The sequence below is a fragment of the Chiloscyllium plagiosum genome, chromosome 11 (genome assembly GCF_004010195.1).
Source record: "Chiloscyllium plagiosum isolate BGI_BamShark_2017 chromosome 11, ASM401019v2, whole genome shotgun sequence".
Lineage (NCBI taxonomy): Eukaryota > Metazoa > Chordata > Chondrichthyes > Orectolobiformes > Hemiscylliidae > Chiloscyllium > Chiloscyllium plagiosum.
In genome coordinates, this window is record NC_057720.1 from 69,390,027 (window position 1) to 69,407,294 (window position 17,268).

The following is a 17,268-nucleotide window of genomic DNA, read 5'->3' on the forward strand; positions in this document are numbered from 1 at the left end:
GTGCTAGGCCTTTTCTCATTGGAATGGAGAAGGATGAGGGGTGACTTGATAGAGGTGTATAAGATGATCAGGGGAATAGATAGAGTAGACAATCAGAAACTTTTTCCCCGGGTACAACAGAGTGTTACAAGGGGACATAAATTTAAGGTGAAGGGTGGAAGGTATAGGGGAGATGTCAGGGATAGGTTCTTTAGCCAGAGAGTGGTATGGGCATGGAATGCGCTGCCTGTGGGAGTGGCAGAGTCAGAATCATTGGCAAACTTTAAGTGGCAATTGGATAGGTACATGGATGGGTGCTTAAGCTAGGACAAATGTTCGGCACAACATCATGGGCCGAAGGGCCTGTTCTGTGCTGTATTGTTCTATGTTCTATGTTCTAAGGAGGTGCAAGATCAGGAAGATAAAGAAATCAATTGTGATGCGGTATTCAGCACCCAGATTTCTGCAACTTGAAGGCATGATTCCAGCCTAGTAATACCATTCCTCTGCTCTCAGTATCAAGGAAAGCAGAGTAGAAAGGATGAATAGCATGGAGGGGCCCATATCAGTACTAATGACAAAAGTAGAAAAAGGGGTGAGGTCCTGCTGATAGATTTATGGAGCAAGTAAGATATTTAATAAATTGGTAGTAACGTCCGAATTGTTTCTGTTGCCACGCATGAGTGATTATAAAAGTAGGAGGATAGAGCAAGTGAGTTGTAGCAGGAGTGATAATGCTGTCAAGTTGTCGTAGAGGAGCTGGTTTAAAGATTTTTTTTGGCAATAAGCACTTACAGTCATAGGGTCATAAAGATATACAGCGCGGAAGCACACCCTTTGGTCCAACTTGTCCATGCTGACCAGATATGAAAAATTAATCATGTCCCATTTTTCAGCATTTGGCCCATATCCCTCTAAATCCCTCTTATTCATATACCCATCCAGATGCCTTTTAAGTTTTTTTTAGATTACTTACAGTGTGGAAACAGGCCCTTCGGCCCAACAAGTCCACACCGACCCTCCGAAGAGCAACCCACCCAGACCCATTCCCCTACATTTACCCCTTCACCTAACACAACGGGCAATTTAGCATGGCCAATTCACCTAACCTGCACATCTTTAGACTGTGGGAGGAAACCGGAGCACCCGGAGGAATGTGGGGAGAATGGGCGAACTTCACACAGACAGTTGCCTGAGGTGGGAATTGAACCCAGGTCCCTGACGCTGTGAGGCAGCAGTGCTAACCATTGTGCCACCGTGCCACCCTGTTATAATTGTACCAGCCTCCACCCCTTCCTATGGCAACTCATTCTATACACGCACTATCCTCTGCTTGAAAATGTTGCCCCTTCGGTCTCTTATAAATCTTTCACCTTTCACCTCAAACCCATGTCCTCTAGTTTGGACTCTGCTACCCTACGGAAAAGACCATGGCTATTTACCCTATCCATGCTCATGATTTTATCAGCCTCGATAAGGTCAATCCTCAGTCTCTGACACTCCAGGGAAAACAGCCCCAGCCTGTTCAGCCTCTCCCTATAGCTCAAACCCTCCAATCCTGGCAACAACATTGTACATCTTTGCTGAACCCTTTCAAGTTTCACAACATCTTTTCTATGGTAGGAAAGCAGAATTGCACACAGTATTTGAAAAATAACCTAACCAAAGTCCTGTACAGCCGCAACATGACCTCCCAATTTCTATACTCAATACTCTGACCAATAAAGGAAAGCAAAACAAAAGCCTTCTTCACTATCCTATCTACCTGCAACTCTACTTTCAAGGAGCTATGGACCTGCACTCCAAGGTCTCTTTGTTCAGCAACATTCCCTAGGACCTTACCGTTAAGCATGTAAGCCTTGTCCTGACATGCCTTTCCAAAATGCAGCACCTCACCTTTATCATCATGAAACAGCTTATCTAATCCGTCTTTTTATCTCCAGGCTGCCTGTACTGCTGTGACTGCCCTTCTGCACTTGTTCTTCATGGCTGCTTTTGCATGGATGATGGTGGAGGGACTGCTCCTCTGGAGTAAAGTGGTTACTGTTAATTTAAGTGAAGAACGGAGAATGAAATATTACTATCTAATAGGCTGGGGTAAGTTTTTTGCGAAGATTCCACACAGTATCTGTTGATACTGTAGTTTCTAAACAGCTTGTAATTCCCGTCTCTATTTGTTCAAGTCTGCCTTCACTTGGTATTTGGAGTGCATAAAAATAGGGCTGAGTTCAGCACAGCTTCGTTAAAGGGACACCTTGCCTGAGAAGTCTGTTAGGATTCTTTGAGAAGGCAACGAGCAGGTTAGACAAAGGAGAGCCCACGGACATGCTCTGTTTGGATTTCCAGTAAGCCTATGACAAAGTGCCACATGGGAGGCTGGCAAATTAAAGTAAGAGCCCCAGGTATTTGGGGCAAGGTACAGGCATGGATGGAGGTTTGTTTGTCTGGCAGAAGGCAGAGAGTGGGGATAAACGGGTCTTTTTTCAGGATGGCGGCCAATGTCTTGTGGACTGTGTACAGTGTACAGAACATACAGGTTCAGTTGGCAGTTAGGAAGACAATAGAGACGTACTACTGAGGCTGGAGAAGGCTCTGCTCAGACTGCATATAGAATATTGTGAGCAGTTTTGAACCCAGTATTTAAGGAAAGGTATGCTCGGAAGGGGTCTAGAGGAGGTTTACAAGAAAGATCCTAGGGATGAAGGCTTTGTCATATGAGGGCTCTGTACTCAATGGAGTTTAGAATCTGGGGAATCTGACTGAAATTTACAGAAATATTGAGACACCTGGATAGAGTGGATTTGGAGAGGTTTTCACTAGGACTAGGACTGTGCAGTGACTAGGACTTGAGGGCACAGCCTCTGAGCGAAGGGATGTCCATTTAGGATTGAGATGATGAGGAATTTCTTCAGCCAGTTGGTGGTTAATCTATGGAATCATTGCCACAGAGAGTGATGGAGGCTATGTCATTGAGTGCATTTGAGACAGAGATAGATTGGTAAGGGGATCAAGGGTTATGGGAGAATGCAGAATGGGGTTGAGAAACATCAACCATGATCAAATGGTGGAGCAGACCCGATGGGCAGAATGGCCTACTTCTGCTCCTACATCTTATGATCTTGTGGTCTTATGAAACAATTGTTTGCCTTTCTGATCTAGGTCTCCCTGTCCTAATAGTGACCATCACACTGGCAGCAGCACATGACAAGTACATTTCAGACAGATACTGTTGGTTGAATGTTCACAATGGAGTGATTTGGGCCTTTGTTGGGCCAGTTATCTTCATCATTATGGTAAGAATGCAGTCATACTTAAATGTTTTAAATCTGCTAACTTCTCAGGCTAAAAATCTCAAATCAGTGCATGTAACAATTCATTGAATCATACGGTAAACGGCAGCACTGAAGGAGGCCATTCGGTCCATTGCTTCCTCTGTATAAGGACAACTCAGCCAGCCCCAAGCCCTTGTCTTTTTCTTTTCAGCCTTGTTTCTCTTCAAAGGAAACAGAATGATTATTAGAAAGCCACAGTTGAAGCTGACTCCACCACAAAATTCAGGCCTTGCATTCCAGATGCTAACCACTCGATGTTGGCAGCTGCAGTGTTTTTCCAGTTTTCTTCATTGAGACCTTCCCTAGTTTACATCTGGTACATGATGCTCACACACAATGTATTTATCGGAGATCATTCAGATTTAGCTTTGTGCTGTGAGACAGAGGATCATAGCGGCAGGCTCACCCTCGAACTACAGTGAACTAACAAAGCTCATACACATAATACTGCAATTCGATTGCTTTTGATTATTTTTTTCACAGGATTTGAGGATTGCAGGCAAGACCAATATTTGTTGCTTATCCTAATTACTCTTGAGAAGCTGGTGAGCTGCTGCCTTGAACAGCTGCAGTCTATCTAATGGACATTAAATTGAAGTTAACAAGTCTGTCCTCTCAGTTGGGTGTAAAAGATCTGCGAAGTATTTTTCGAAGAAGATCAGAGGAATTCCCCTGGTGACCAGGCTAACATTTATCCTTCAAGTAAACTCAAATAAAAATATTATCCGATTATTATCTCACTGTTGGTTCTGGGCCCTTGCTGTGTGCAAACCAGCTGCTAACTATTTTAAAAAGCAATAGTAATCTGTACCACAAAAATATTTCAATGTCTCTCGAAGAATTTTGGGATATGGAAGGCTAGATAGTGTTGGAAATCCTTTCCTCTTCGTCCACTTCAAAAAGGAATGAGGAAAAATTAGTAAGGGATTTAGCTCCGTTCAGGAAGAATACATTTGTACATTCAGGCTTAATGAACCTTTCCACTGATATGTGGGGACAACTGTCCAGTGCATACCTACCCTTTGATAGACACGTCATGTTAAACACCACAGCATCTGAGGGATGTGGAAAATGTTTGAGTTAAATTAACTTCTAAGGAAGTATATGAAGTGCTTGGCTTTGACTGCACCTGTTACTGTCACTGGTTACAGTTACTCATCGGGTCAGTGTGTGAAGGTAGACTACTGTTTAGTTGCCCAGGTTACCTTTTCTCTCTGACTGTTGGCTAATTAAAATATGCACACACAGAACACATAAAAAGTTATTCCTAAGAGAGAAAGAAGAAAGGGCTGGCATTTATATTGCACCTTATCAGGTGCTCAGAGGGTCACGAATTACTTTTGAAATGCTGCCATTGTTGCTCTGTTGGCAGCCAATATTGTACACAGCAAAGCCTCCAATCAAGGCTGAAAGAAACAATTAATTTGCTTTGGAATATGAGACAGGAATGTTGGCTGAAACCTGGGAAGAACACCCTGCCCCTTTCTGATTAGCAACATGGAATCTTTTAACGTTCCTCTGAATCACCAGGATATCTCATTAAACATGCGGGACCTCTGACACTGCTGCACTCTTTCAGTACTGCACTGAATTTCTGTGCCTATGTTCTGGAGTGGGATCTGGGCCCACAGCATTCTGTCTTGAAGGTTGGAGTAACGCCATCTGAGCATAGATGAATTGGCAATGTCTATTTATATCATACATTATTCTTGTATTTGACAGACAAGAATATTTTAGATAGAATTGCCAGCGTGTAAAGATATTTGACTGAAAATTGAGGTGCACCTACCATCAAATTTTCTGACTTAATCTCAGTGTCAACCCCTCCTCACATTGGCCATGAGTAGCTCATTTTTTCAAGCACCACATTTTGTTAATATAATGCTCCTTCTTCACCTGTCGTTCTAGTGTTCTAGTGTTTTGGTCTTTGCAGGTTTAATTTACAAATATAGCATTTGCTCATGTTTGGAATACGCAATGCGGTAGGACATCTAGTACTCTTTAAAATGGCTATTCAACTAGAAGTCAAAATAAAAATTGGCAATGCATGTATCTTAACTGAAAAAAAAAGGGGCTGCGTGCAAGACCATATTTAGGTTAACTTTCCATGACTTTGTAACAAATTCCTTTAATTGTTACATAGGTGAACATGTTTGTGCTCACACGTGTTGTACTGATCACTATGTCAACTGCCAAGCGCCGGGCCACCATGCTTGCTGTTAACAGCAGCCCCATCGAGCAAGCCTACGATCAGATTAGGTGAGAGATGTTATGCAGGTAAGCAGCCTCTGGAGGGCAGTATTGAATCATTTTGGCATTTCTCTTCAGGAGGGAAAAAAACTTAATTTCCTCTTTTTGTCAAATAAAAAGTAAAACATTGCTGCCAATGCTGGAAGTTTGTAACAAAGAAAAAATTGGATACATGAAGTAGTGAGTCATTTTCCATGGAACCAACTCATAGCTAACATTTTGGCCTTGCATCCTTTTTCAGAGCCTTCTTTTCAATATTTATCTTTTCAAAAAGGAATTGTGCAAATTATGCACCCATTTCCCACTTTTCTGTTTTGCTGTTCATATGGTCAACTTAAGTACAGTCGATACATCCCTGGGAGCAATGTTGTTTCTAAAATGACTATAATTACTTTGAATGTTCCGTTGCAGTGGTAATTGGGTTGTCTGTGAGGAGTGAAGGTTGTGGTTTGCCTTGTGATAATAAGACCATGCTGTGCATTCTCTGCATAATACTGATGCCAGTGTTGTGTTGCAGGACTGCTGTGAAAGCTGTGCTGGTGCTTTTGCCCATTCTCGGCCTCACATGGCTCTCTGGTGTCCTGGTTCCACTCTCTGTTGTCATGGCGTATATCTTTGTGATACTCAATTCCCTGCAGGTAAGGAGCAATCTCTTTTTTGATCCAGGTTTTCAATATGAGCAGCTCTTGTAAACAAATGCTTAGATCCTATTCCAACTGGGTTCCTTTTCTAAACGTCTGGAATCCCAGCTGAATCTCTGCCCATGTAGTTGACCCCTGTCAGATCTGCAATCGATTGCTCTGAAACTTTTCATATTCCAAGGCAGGATATTGCATTGTCCATAGCATTCCACGACCGACAAAGATTAAATTGTCATTTTTTACGGCAAATTAATTCTGTACAGTAAAATGTGGAATATTTTGACACCTGTTTTTCAGTTAATTGGGAAGCGAATCTCATGATCTGAAGTATTTGCGTTTCAGGGTGAAACTTTTGATTTATCTCATGCAGCAGTTTTTTTTTCTGGTAACTTGGCAGAAAACATACATTTAAATTATATGCAGTTGTGTTGATCTTTTGTTGACAAGTGTTTAGGAGATGACTCATACTCCAAGACATACACAGTAGTAGTTTACATTTGTTTTAGCACAAGCACAAGTAATTGTCTATTTAAAACACTGTATGCTTGACATAGATCAGTAGGCATTCTATCTACAGCTTTGTGTTTATCTACGATATTCTTATTCTATTTATATCCCTTATTTTCCCTGAAACTATCTTGACCTGCCTACTTCAAAATCCAGTATTTAATACGTGTTAAGAGCAGATGAGGAAAAGGGGAATAGGGTCCCTCTTTCTCTTCCCTGCAACAAATCTTTTATGTTTACAATTCATTTCAGCACAAGGCTACAACTTCTTCTAATGAAAAGATAGCTAGCTAATATCTATATCAGTAAAGAGCTATTTACAAATTTTTTTTTGAGTGAAAGAAAGAGCAGTTTTATTAAGCTAACCTCAGGGAAAATAATAATGAGGTGATGTCAAACACTTGGAAGGATGTTGTGAAACTGGAAAGGATTCAGAAAAGATTTACAAGGATGTTGCCAGGGTTGGAGGATTTGAGCTATAGGGAGAGGCTCAATAGGCTGGGACTGTTTTCCCTGAAGCGTTGGAGGCTGAAAGGTGACTTTATAGAGATTTATAAAATCATGAGGGGCATGGATAGGGTAAATAGACAAGGGGTGGGACAGTCTGGAACTAGAGGGCATAGGTTTAGGGTGAGAGGGGAAAGATATAAAAAAGACCTAAGGGGCAACTTTTTCACACAGATAGTGGAGCGTGTCTTGAATGAGCCTGCCAGAGGAAGTGGTGGAGGCTGGTACAATTACAGCATTTAAAAGGCATCTAGGTAAGTATATGAATAGGAAGGGTTTGGAGGGATATGGGCAAAGTGCTGGCAAATGGGACTAGATTAGGTTAGGATATCTGGTCAGCATGGACGAGTTGGACCGAAGGGTCTGTTTCCATGCTGTGTCTCTCGATGACTCAATGACCTGTTCAAATGTACAAAATTAAAAAGAGAGAATGTCTGGTACAAATAGGAGTGGAAAAGGCAGTCTTTTAGCCTATTTTTAAGCCTGTGAAGCCTTTACAACATGCTGCAAACCTACAAGCAGAATAGGTGCTCCAACATCAGCACTCACTCACAGTGTTCCGTCCAGCAAAAGGGAACTGGCTACAGTCATTCAGCTGCACTGCACAGGCCACATTGTCTGCAGTCTGTTACAAAGTTTGCAAAACAAGCTGTCTCCTCCAAGCTGCTCCATGGCAGGCAGTTGCTGGGAAGATGGAGAAAATCCTCAAGGGTGTCCTCCAAATGTTCCCTGAACGAAACAGGATTATCCCCACCAATGTGTGAGAATCTCTTGCCCAAGACCACCCAAAGTTGAGAAAGAAAAAGCATCTGTGACAGGAAGCAGTCCTCCTTGACATCCCCAACCAGCCCAGATGGAGGCCAAGCACAAACAGGGAAAGTGTACAAAAATCCGAGCATCTTGTGTCCCCAAGTCTTGAAACAATACCTGCCTCATCTACAACACGGTGTGTGTGGATCCAGCATTGGGCTATTTATTCACCCCCAGGACCCACTACTTAGGAGTGGCAGGAAGTCATCCCCCATCTTGCGGGACTGCCTAAGAAGTCAGGGACTGATTACATTGCTTTGGCAAAGTCTGAGATTATGACTGGAATGCCCGGGTTTGGGATTCCTGTTATGAGTGCCCACTCACTCTGTGGAGCAAATACCTACAAAGAAGACCATGTCGCTTTCTGTCTTCCTTCTCTCCTGCTCCCCGAATCAAAAGAAGACAGTGCACAGAGCAGTGGGGAATGTCTTCCCTGAGCAGGAAGGGTCAAAGATAACCGAAGGTGGATTTTAGTTGGTGTTGTACTTGTGATTTATGTTTTTTGCTGAGAGTTCACAGTAGCATTGAGGGGATTTGTCATTAGGCAGGCAGTGGGGCAGCACAAGGTGGACTGTATTGAGAAAAACAAACAGGAAATTTGAAGTGCCAGTTGCAGTAACAAGGAGCTGGAACATAGTGATTCATTCAAGGGAGCTGAGTGAGGTTAAATTGTCCCATATAAACCTGGCTAGGATGGGTTAGATATGTCACTCTTTACCTAGTGGGACAAGCAGAATTTCTCAGAGGGCGGAATGCCCGGAAAATCACTTGGGAAAAAGTGAGGACTGTAGATGCTGGAGATCAGAGCTGAAAAATGTGTTGCTGGAAAAGGGCAGCAGGTCAGGCAACATCCGAGGAGCAGGAGAATCGACGTTTCGGGCATAAGCCCTTCTTCAGAAACATTCCTGAAACGTCGATTCTCCTTCTTCTTGGATGCTGCCTGATCTGCTGCGCTTTTCCAGCAACACATTTTTCAGAAATCACGTGCCATACTTTACTTTTAGAATTCAGTTTTATTGGCACGTGTGCTCAAGCACAGGAGTGAAAAGTGCACATTGTCGCCACACATGGTGTCATCTGAGGTACAAAATAGCTTCAGTACAAAAATAGAGAAATAAAGAAAGTAACTATAAGTTCTACGTTACAGTTCTTCATAGAATTAGGATATGGGTGGCCTTCCTTGTCAGCTGTGGTGCTTTCTTGAAACAACAATGCTGACTAAAAGTGGCCCTGAAGCACCTGTTAGCTTATGTACATTGTACGGTTTCTGCTTTTCTGTCGCATTTGGCTCTCAAAGTAACTTTCTGCAGGAAGATTTGGTTAACAGTGCAGCAGGCCTGCCCAGAGAATACAAATAAACTTCCTACGGGGTAATTAAGTCAAATTCAACTGGTATTTGAATTTATGTCTGGTGTTCGTTGTACTAGATGTTCATGCGTGTAATACATTATATCCAAGCTCCTGTAAACAGATAATGGAAGCAAAACAAATTTACAGGCAATAAATTTTTATGTATTCTTGTTGCTGAATCAGTTTTCACTTAATGTTATGATATTGCAATAATTGAAAAGGTATCAAACTTCTTTCAGGAGATTTTTTTACACTGAGGATCAATATTGCAATCAAATGAGGTTTATTAATATTTAAATTGCCACTGGCCAGGAGAGAATCAGCACAACTGTACATTGGCGTGTTATTGGGCACCAACGGTTCTTCACTCTTCCACATGCGGCTGCACTCAACTTACACTTTTGAAAAAATGCAAAAATGCTTTAGTGGCTAACTTACTGTGATTGAAAATGTCCTGGCTGAGTCAGCAGTATCCCATCTCAGAGGCCACGCAGGACGGCTGTTGAAATACAATTTATACGGCACGTGATGGCGTACTCGCTGCAGTTCAATTCTCTGACAGATGTGTGAAATCCTTGTCTTTCTGCTTCAGTGTATAGTTAGCTTGCTCAGAGCTCAGAGGGATAGCAGCCATACTATCCATGTCTAGTTCTTCATGTGGGCTGGGGGGCAGTTAGCAAGTCCCAGCAGCGGTTGGTTTATCTGTTGAGTCCTCAACACCATGGCTTCTCCTTGGTGTCTCCTCGCATTGAAGGAGCTGAGACAGGAACCAGAGTTCAGGGGAAAATCAAAGCGTAGGGTGCGATCTTCTGCTGTTGCTGGTGGGGAATGCGTTGAACTAGGCAGAGAGGTGGTGTATCATCGAATCTCCACAATGCGGAAACTGGCCATTCGGCCCAACAACGACCTTCCAAAGAGCATCCCAGCCAGACCCATTCCCCTACTCTTATCCTTGTAAGCCTGTATATCCTATGGCTAATATACCTAACCAACACATTCCTGAACACTATGGGCAATGTAGCATAGCCAATCCACCTAACTTGCACATCTTTGGACTGTGGAAGGAAACCACAGCACCTGGCAGAAACCCAGGCAGACACTGGGAGAACATGCAAACTCTAGACAGACAGTCACCCGAGGGTGGAATTGAACCTGGGTGCCTGGTGCTGTGAGGCAGCAGTGTTAACCACTGAGCCACTGTGCTGCTCTGTGTACCCAAATCCCTCTGTCTCCTTGTCGTCACTGAAATTAGGTTCAGGAGAGGGAGGCCCCTGGTTAATTGTTCAGCCCCGCTGCCAGTGAAAGATCAGTGAAAGGCTTCAGCCTGTTGCTCTTATGATTAACCCCAAATGCAACTTGTCATGTGGCATGCCTGACATGGGTAGCTTGACAGTGATCTGAGCAGTGAAGGTCCTTTGATCAAAGACATCTTCCTGCCTGATCAGGGGACTGGATGACAGCGGGGGAAATGTCTACTGTGAGTGACTCCCCGCTCTTCCTTCTGAACTGCTATGACCTTAAACCCTAGAAGTCCCTTGGTTTACCTCTGGGTCCTCTCTGATCCTGGGCCCTGTTCATGCAGGAGCCTCGGCCATCTTTAGTGGCGCCCTCCTGAGGGCGAGAGCTGCTGGCTTCTGATTGGCTAACAGCTCTTGCTGGCTCGGGGATTGGAATTCCAGGCAAAGGCCTGTGCGGAGCCTCACCACCGTTAGGTGGTCTGGGCCTTAGATTAGATTACTTACAGTGTGGAAACAGGCCCTTCGGCCCAACAAGTCCACACCGCCCCGCCGAAGCGCAACCCACCCATACCCCTACATTTACCCCTTACCTAACATTATGGACAATTTAGCATGGCCAATTCACCTGACCTGCACATCTTTGGACTGTGGGAGGAAACCGGAGCACCCGGAGGAAACCCACGCAGACACGGGGAGAATGTGCAAACTCCACACAGTCAGTCGCCTGAGGCGGGAACTGAACCCGGGTCTCTGGCGCTGTGAGGCAGCAGTGCTAACCACTGTGCCACCGTGCCGCCCACTTGCTTGGACAAGCTTCTTCCTTTGGCTGATGAGTGTCCTGCCGTCTTAGGGTGGCACAGTGGCTCAGTGGTTAGCGCTGCTGCCGCACAGCACCAGAGACCTGGGTTCAATTCCCACCTCAGGCAACTGTCTGTGTGGAGTTTGCACATTCTCCCGTGTCTGCATGGGTTTCCTCCGGGTGCTCCGGTTTCCTCCCACAATCCGAAGGTGTGCAGGTTAGGCGATTTGGCCGTGGGAAATTGCCCACAGTGTTCAGAGATCTATAGGTTAGGTGCATTAGTCAGGGGTAAATGTAGGGGAATGGGTCTTGGTGAGTTACTCTTGGTGTGGACCTGTTGGGCCACTGTAGTGAGGGGGACTGATACTATTCTCTGCAGCAAAGGACTAGTGTCCAGAAACTTGGGTTTCCTGCCCAGTGCCCAAGTTCAGGACATCTGCTCGGAGCTTGAGAAGGAATTCCTGCAGGAGTGGGAGGATCCGGTAACCATGGTTTGTATGTTTATGAACAATATGGGCAGGACAACAAAGGAACTCCTGTATAGTCAGTCTCAGGAGTTAAGCGCACCAAGGTAATAAGCAGAACCTTAAAGGATTATTAATGAGCTATGTGCAAATTAGCCAAGTGCAATTAAAATAACAGAAATGAATGCATGACATAGAGTTTGATGTTGTATTAGAAGTGGGTTCTGGTTTGTGGAGCACTGGCAATAGTTCTAATAGAAATTGAGGAGATGTATCAGTGGGATGGTCTCTGCCAGTTCTGAGTTGGGACCAGTGTGCTAGTGAGTTGCAAAACCACGGTGCGACATGGTGGCACAGTGGTTAGCACTGCTGCCTCACAGCGCCAGCGACCCTGGGTTCAATTCCCGCCTCAGGCGACTGACTGTGTGGAGTTTGCACATTCTCCCCGTGTCTGCGTGGGTTTCCTTCGGGTGCTCCGGTTTCCTCCCACAGTCCAAAGATGTGCAGGTCAGGTGAATTGGCCATACTAAATTGTCCATTGTGTTAGGTAAGGGGTAAATGTAGGGGTATGGGTGGGTTGGGCTTCAGCAGGTCGGTGTGGACTTGTTGGGCCGAAGGGTCTGTTTCCACACTGTAAAAGTAATCTAAAAATTGGAAAGGGTTTTAACCTCAGTCATGGGGTCAGTTCATCAAATTTGGGAAGGTGAGGGAAATCAAACTGTAGGGACAAGGCAAGAGAATAATGTGGGAAATGATAAAACAAACACGATAGGATAGAGCACACATATAAGGTAAATTAACAGATGAAGGTTTGAGGTTACAAAATGAATTAGAGGACAAACTAATGACTCTGCTCTGAATGCACATGGCATTCAAACCAAAACGGATGGTACAAATAGAAATGAATATGTGGGTTAGATAGCCATTGCAGAGATGTGACTGCAGGATGACTTGGTTTGGGACCTCAATATTGACTCGTACGTGACATTTTGAAAGGTCAGTCCCTGCATAGGATTCCTCAATTTATGGTGGTTTCAGACAGGATACCCCCAACATGCCAAGCTGCTGGGTGAGAAAGGATAACTGCATCTCTTCTGCTTTCATCTGCCCCTTGTTTGGTTGCAGCAAGGTTAATTAGGGAAAGATCCCTGCCTTTGTGGTGACATTTCTCCTGGACCAAATGAGTTTATGTTTTAAAGGAGCCATTTTAACCAGGCTTTCTTGAGGTAACAGAAGAGTGACTTTATTGATTTACTAAGCACAAGATGAAATAATAACACAACACAAACACCAATTAGGAAGGAAAGTCCAAAGCAAATAAAAATATAAAGAAAAGAAATATCGATCAGTGTCTCAGGTCTTTGAAGATCAGGCAATGGGGCATTGTTACGTTGGGTGGTAATCACTAGCATTGATGTTGACATGTGAGCAGCTGGTTTTACAAGTTAGCAGGAAGGCCTTTGTCCTGACTGTGCTTTCAATTGCTTTATGGTTTCCAGCAAAGAGAGAGAGAGAGAGAGAGAGATACTTCTTTTTTATCTGCAGTGCAGGGACGACCAGAGTTTTTCTTATCTGTGACTTTCACAGTACAGACTTTCATCCTTCAGCATGTGCAGTCCAGAGGTGAAACTGACTTTTAACACGTTTGTTCTTGCATAAAGAAAACACAAACATGTCTCTCGACTGCCATCATGTTCACAGTCTGAAATAACTCACAGGAAGCTACAGCTCAGTTTGCATTGCGTAACCCCATTTGAAGGCTGTCTCTTTGAAGCTTCCTTGTTGCCCAATAGGTGTGACATTCCGTTGTCTCCCTTGAGGCCGACCATAATCTAGACAAGCCTTCCAGACAGTCATACCATTGATCAGAGTTACACTCTTCGTCATTTATTGTTGGCTGAGTAACTTTTAAATAAAACACGTTGTTATTGAAAGTGGTGTGTCACAAGGATTAGTGCCAGGCATCAATTTTTACAATTTATTTGGATGATTTGGATGAAGGGACTGAAGATGTAATTAGTAAATTTTCTGATGACACAAAGTTAGGCAGGAAAGTAAGTTGTAAGTTAAGGAGACCACAAATGGGTGTAAGTAGGTTCATTGAATAGACAAAGATAAAGCAAATGGGAGTACAATGTGTGAAAATATTTTTGGAAGGAAAGATAAAAAAATGGAGCCTATTATCTATATAGTGAAATATAGGAGAGCTCTGGGATGCACAGGGATCTGGGTAGTGGGAATGTGGCAATCAGATCTCATTGAATGGTGGAGCAGGTAATATTTAAGTTTGGGAAGCTTAAATGTGTAAAGATAAGGTCATTAAAAGACTGGACTTCAGAAATTGCCAGCACACCTCAAATGGAGACACTTCAATGGGTTTCACATGCACTTATGAGGTCAGAGCTATGAGAGAGAAAGCTATAAGTGTGGCAGTGGCCTTCATTGAGCATGGCAACTGCAGAAAATAAATAGCACAGATTTCATTAAGAATTTGTTACAGACCAGACTAAACCCCTCAAAATATATTAGGAAGGTTGCCTAGAGCTCACTTTTTCTTATTTTAAAGGTAAGTGTAAAGTGTTGCATTCCAGATGCCATTTGATTGGTCAAACAACTCAATATTAAGCAAAACACAATTTACTCATACTCTGTCTAGTTAAAATACAGCCAAAGAGAAAAATAAAAGAAAGTAATTGGCTTATCGGTAACTGTATTGGAAAACTTAACAGAATAATAGATTATTAGCTACTAAACAGTAACTATTCCAATATCACAACATCCCATAAACACATCCTTGGCGAAAGACAAATTACTAAAACAGATGGTCTCACTCCAGTGGCAGGAAGAGAACTCCCAGCTTTTAGCTGTAACCGAGAGAGGTACAAAATAACATCCACTACTTCTAGACCTCAGCAGCAATTACTACTGAACAACTAAGAAACTAAAAATCCTGTTTGTGTGGGAACTTGACCACACCCATTCAGGCTGCTTCTATTGTTCCAATTTTAAAAAAAATGCAGGCCTCACAAATTGTGTACTTTACTGGATTTCCAAATAGACAGCTTTTCACCTCTGTTTGAAAACCTCTATTTTTTTTAAAAAAGGACAAAATAATCTCTTAAAGCCATAGTATTGTCACAGATTTATATTATTCAGGTGGATGCTACAATCAAAAGCTTTGATTTTGAAGCTAAAAGTTCAATGAATCTAAAACTCTACCAAACACCACACTGAAATTCTATTGCCAGATGAGTAATTAAGGTGGAGTCTTGATCAGATTTCTGGGAAGCTGCCTGTTGAATTTCAGAAGAGATTTGGGTTGGAACTAAAAGTTGTGGATGTAAGCCTAATTTCAGCAGACTGAATTGCAACTCTAGGTCAGAAACGAAAGGGTTGACTCATCAATAAAGCCCACATTTGAACCTTGGAATCCACAGTTATGTGATTTGGAAGATAAATTAGAGGATCCCTTCTTAAAAAGCTAATAGTGGAATCCCTACAAAATGGCTGGAAATTGAGGAAATGTCAAATTGAATGTCAGAGGACTGTGGCATGCCTTTTGGTTATTCTAAAGCCAAGTGAATGAACCTTCAACAGCTTGATAAAGGAAAGAAAACACTTTCAAGGAGGATCTTTATGGTCATTAGAAAATTGGGAAGGTTCAGTAGCTAGTACACATTGCTGCTACTGAGCATTGATGGGAGAGGGAGTGAATGCTTGGGGATGTGGTGTCAGTCAAGCAGCTGCTTTGTCCTGGATAGTGTCAAGCTTCTTGAATATTGCTGGAGGTGCACCCATCCAGGCAACTGGGGAGTATTGCATCACACTCCTGAGGACGGTACATGGTAATCAGCAGGAGGTTTCTTTGCCTGTGTTTAAGCTGAAGACATGAGACTTCATGGGATCCAGAGTCAATGCTGAGAGCTCCCAGGGTAACTCCTTGTTGACTGTATACCACTGTGCCGCACCTCTGCTGGGTCTGGCCTGCCAGTGAGACAGGACATACCCGGGGATGGTGATGGTAGAGACTGGGACATTGCCTATCAGGTACAATTCCATCAGTATGACTATGTCAGGCTATTGCTTGACTATCTGTCAGACAGATCTCCCAATTTTGGCACTGGCATCCAGGTGTTAGTTAGGAGGACTTTTCAAGATCCACAGGGCTGTTTCTGCCTTGGTCTGTCCAGTGTCTACATCGATGCCAGGTGGTCCATCCCTACAGGAGACAAGGTTTGACCAGATCAGGATAGCCATTTATTGGTTAACTGCTTTTATTTTACAAGTAAGTTGTTAGTAAATTTGATCTGAAAAGTTACCACATCACAACTCATTTCTTGGAGGGAAGAACAACAATTTGATGAATAAATATTTCTTTTTTGAAACATCATGGCGATTGGCACAACTGAGTGGTTTGGAGGGGCCATTTCAGAGGGCAATTGAGATACACCCACATTGCTGTGGACCTGGAGTCACAAGTAAGCCAGACCAAGCAAAGATGGTAGATTCTCTTCCCTGAAGGACATTAGTGAACCTTCCTACCAGGAACCAAGTAAAGTGTAATTGTGCGACGCAAATCACCATGTACTGTGCAACAAAAAAAGATCTCTTCACATGCCTGTATGGTCTGAAGAATTCCTAATAAAGCTTTTCCGTCAGGGTTCTGTGTTGAAGCGGGCTTTATTCATCAAATTGTTGTTCTTCCCTCCAAGAAATGAGTTGTGATGTGGTAACTTTTCAGATCAAATTTACTAACAACTTACTTGTAAAATAAAAGCAGTTAACCAATAAATGGCTATCCTGATCTGGTCAAACCTTGTCTCCTGTAGGGCCACGTGTTTCAGAAAGCAAAAAAAAATCCAGTATGTTGTGGACTACAGACAAATCGATACAAGAGTATAAATCATAAAACAAAAAGAGGAAATTAACATTTCCTTAATTGAAAAATCTTCAATTAATGATCACAAAATAAGCACAATCACAAGGCGATAAAGGTTACAAAAAGTAATAAACAAATCAGTAATTGATTCCAAGGGATGATTAATAAGTTCAGTTTCTAATCACTGCATCTCTTAATGTATGAAGACATGTATGTATGTATGTATTCCAACAGCAAGTCAGCAACCATAAAGGTTCTGGGAAACTGAGTACTTTCCATTACCAGCCATTAGATGGCGGCATGACCTATTACTTTGCTTCACTGTGTATTTGTAGACTTTCTGGATTATGTGTCTCTACAAAAGATCTAGTTTGTTTCACTTTGAAGCTTTGAATTGGGATAGACTTGCCTTTCTGTCTTTTTAATTTTTTTGTAAAAGTAGAAGTGATGTAAGTGAGAACTGGATTGGCAAAATATTTAAGACCGGCTATTTACATTCTAGTCTGCAATGT

The 17,268-nt window shown here is 42.9% G+C and overlaps 1 protein-coding gene across 3 annotated transcripts in view; it reads left to right on the top strand.

Annotated features, from left to right (window-relative positions):
• The window catches only part of LOC122554545 (adhesion G-protein coupled receptor D2-like), a 292,263-nt gene that overhangs the window by 61,795 nt on the left and 213,200 nt on the right, over positions 1 to 17,268 (top strand). For all 3 annotated transcript variants that reach the window (XM_043699744.1, XM_043699743.1, XM_043699745.1), the window contains exons 17-20: positions 1,923 to 2,076; positions 3,139 to 3,272; positions 5,455 to 5,570; positions 6,079 to 6,199. In XM_043699744.1, the coding sequence (XP_043555679.1) occupies positions 1,923 to 2,076; positions 3,139 to 3,272; positions 5,455 to 5,570; positions 6,079 to 6,199 (525 nt within the window). The remainder of the gene's footprint in view (positions 1 to 1,922; positions 2,077 to 3,138; positions 3,273 to 5,454; positions 5,571 to 6,078; positions 6,200 to 17,268) is intronic.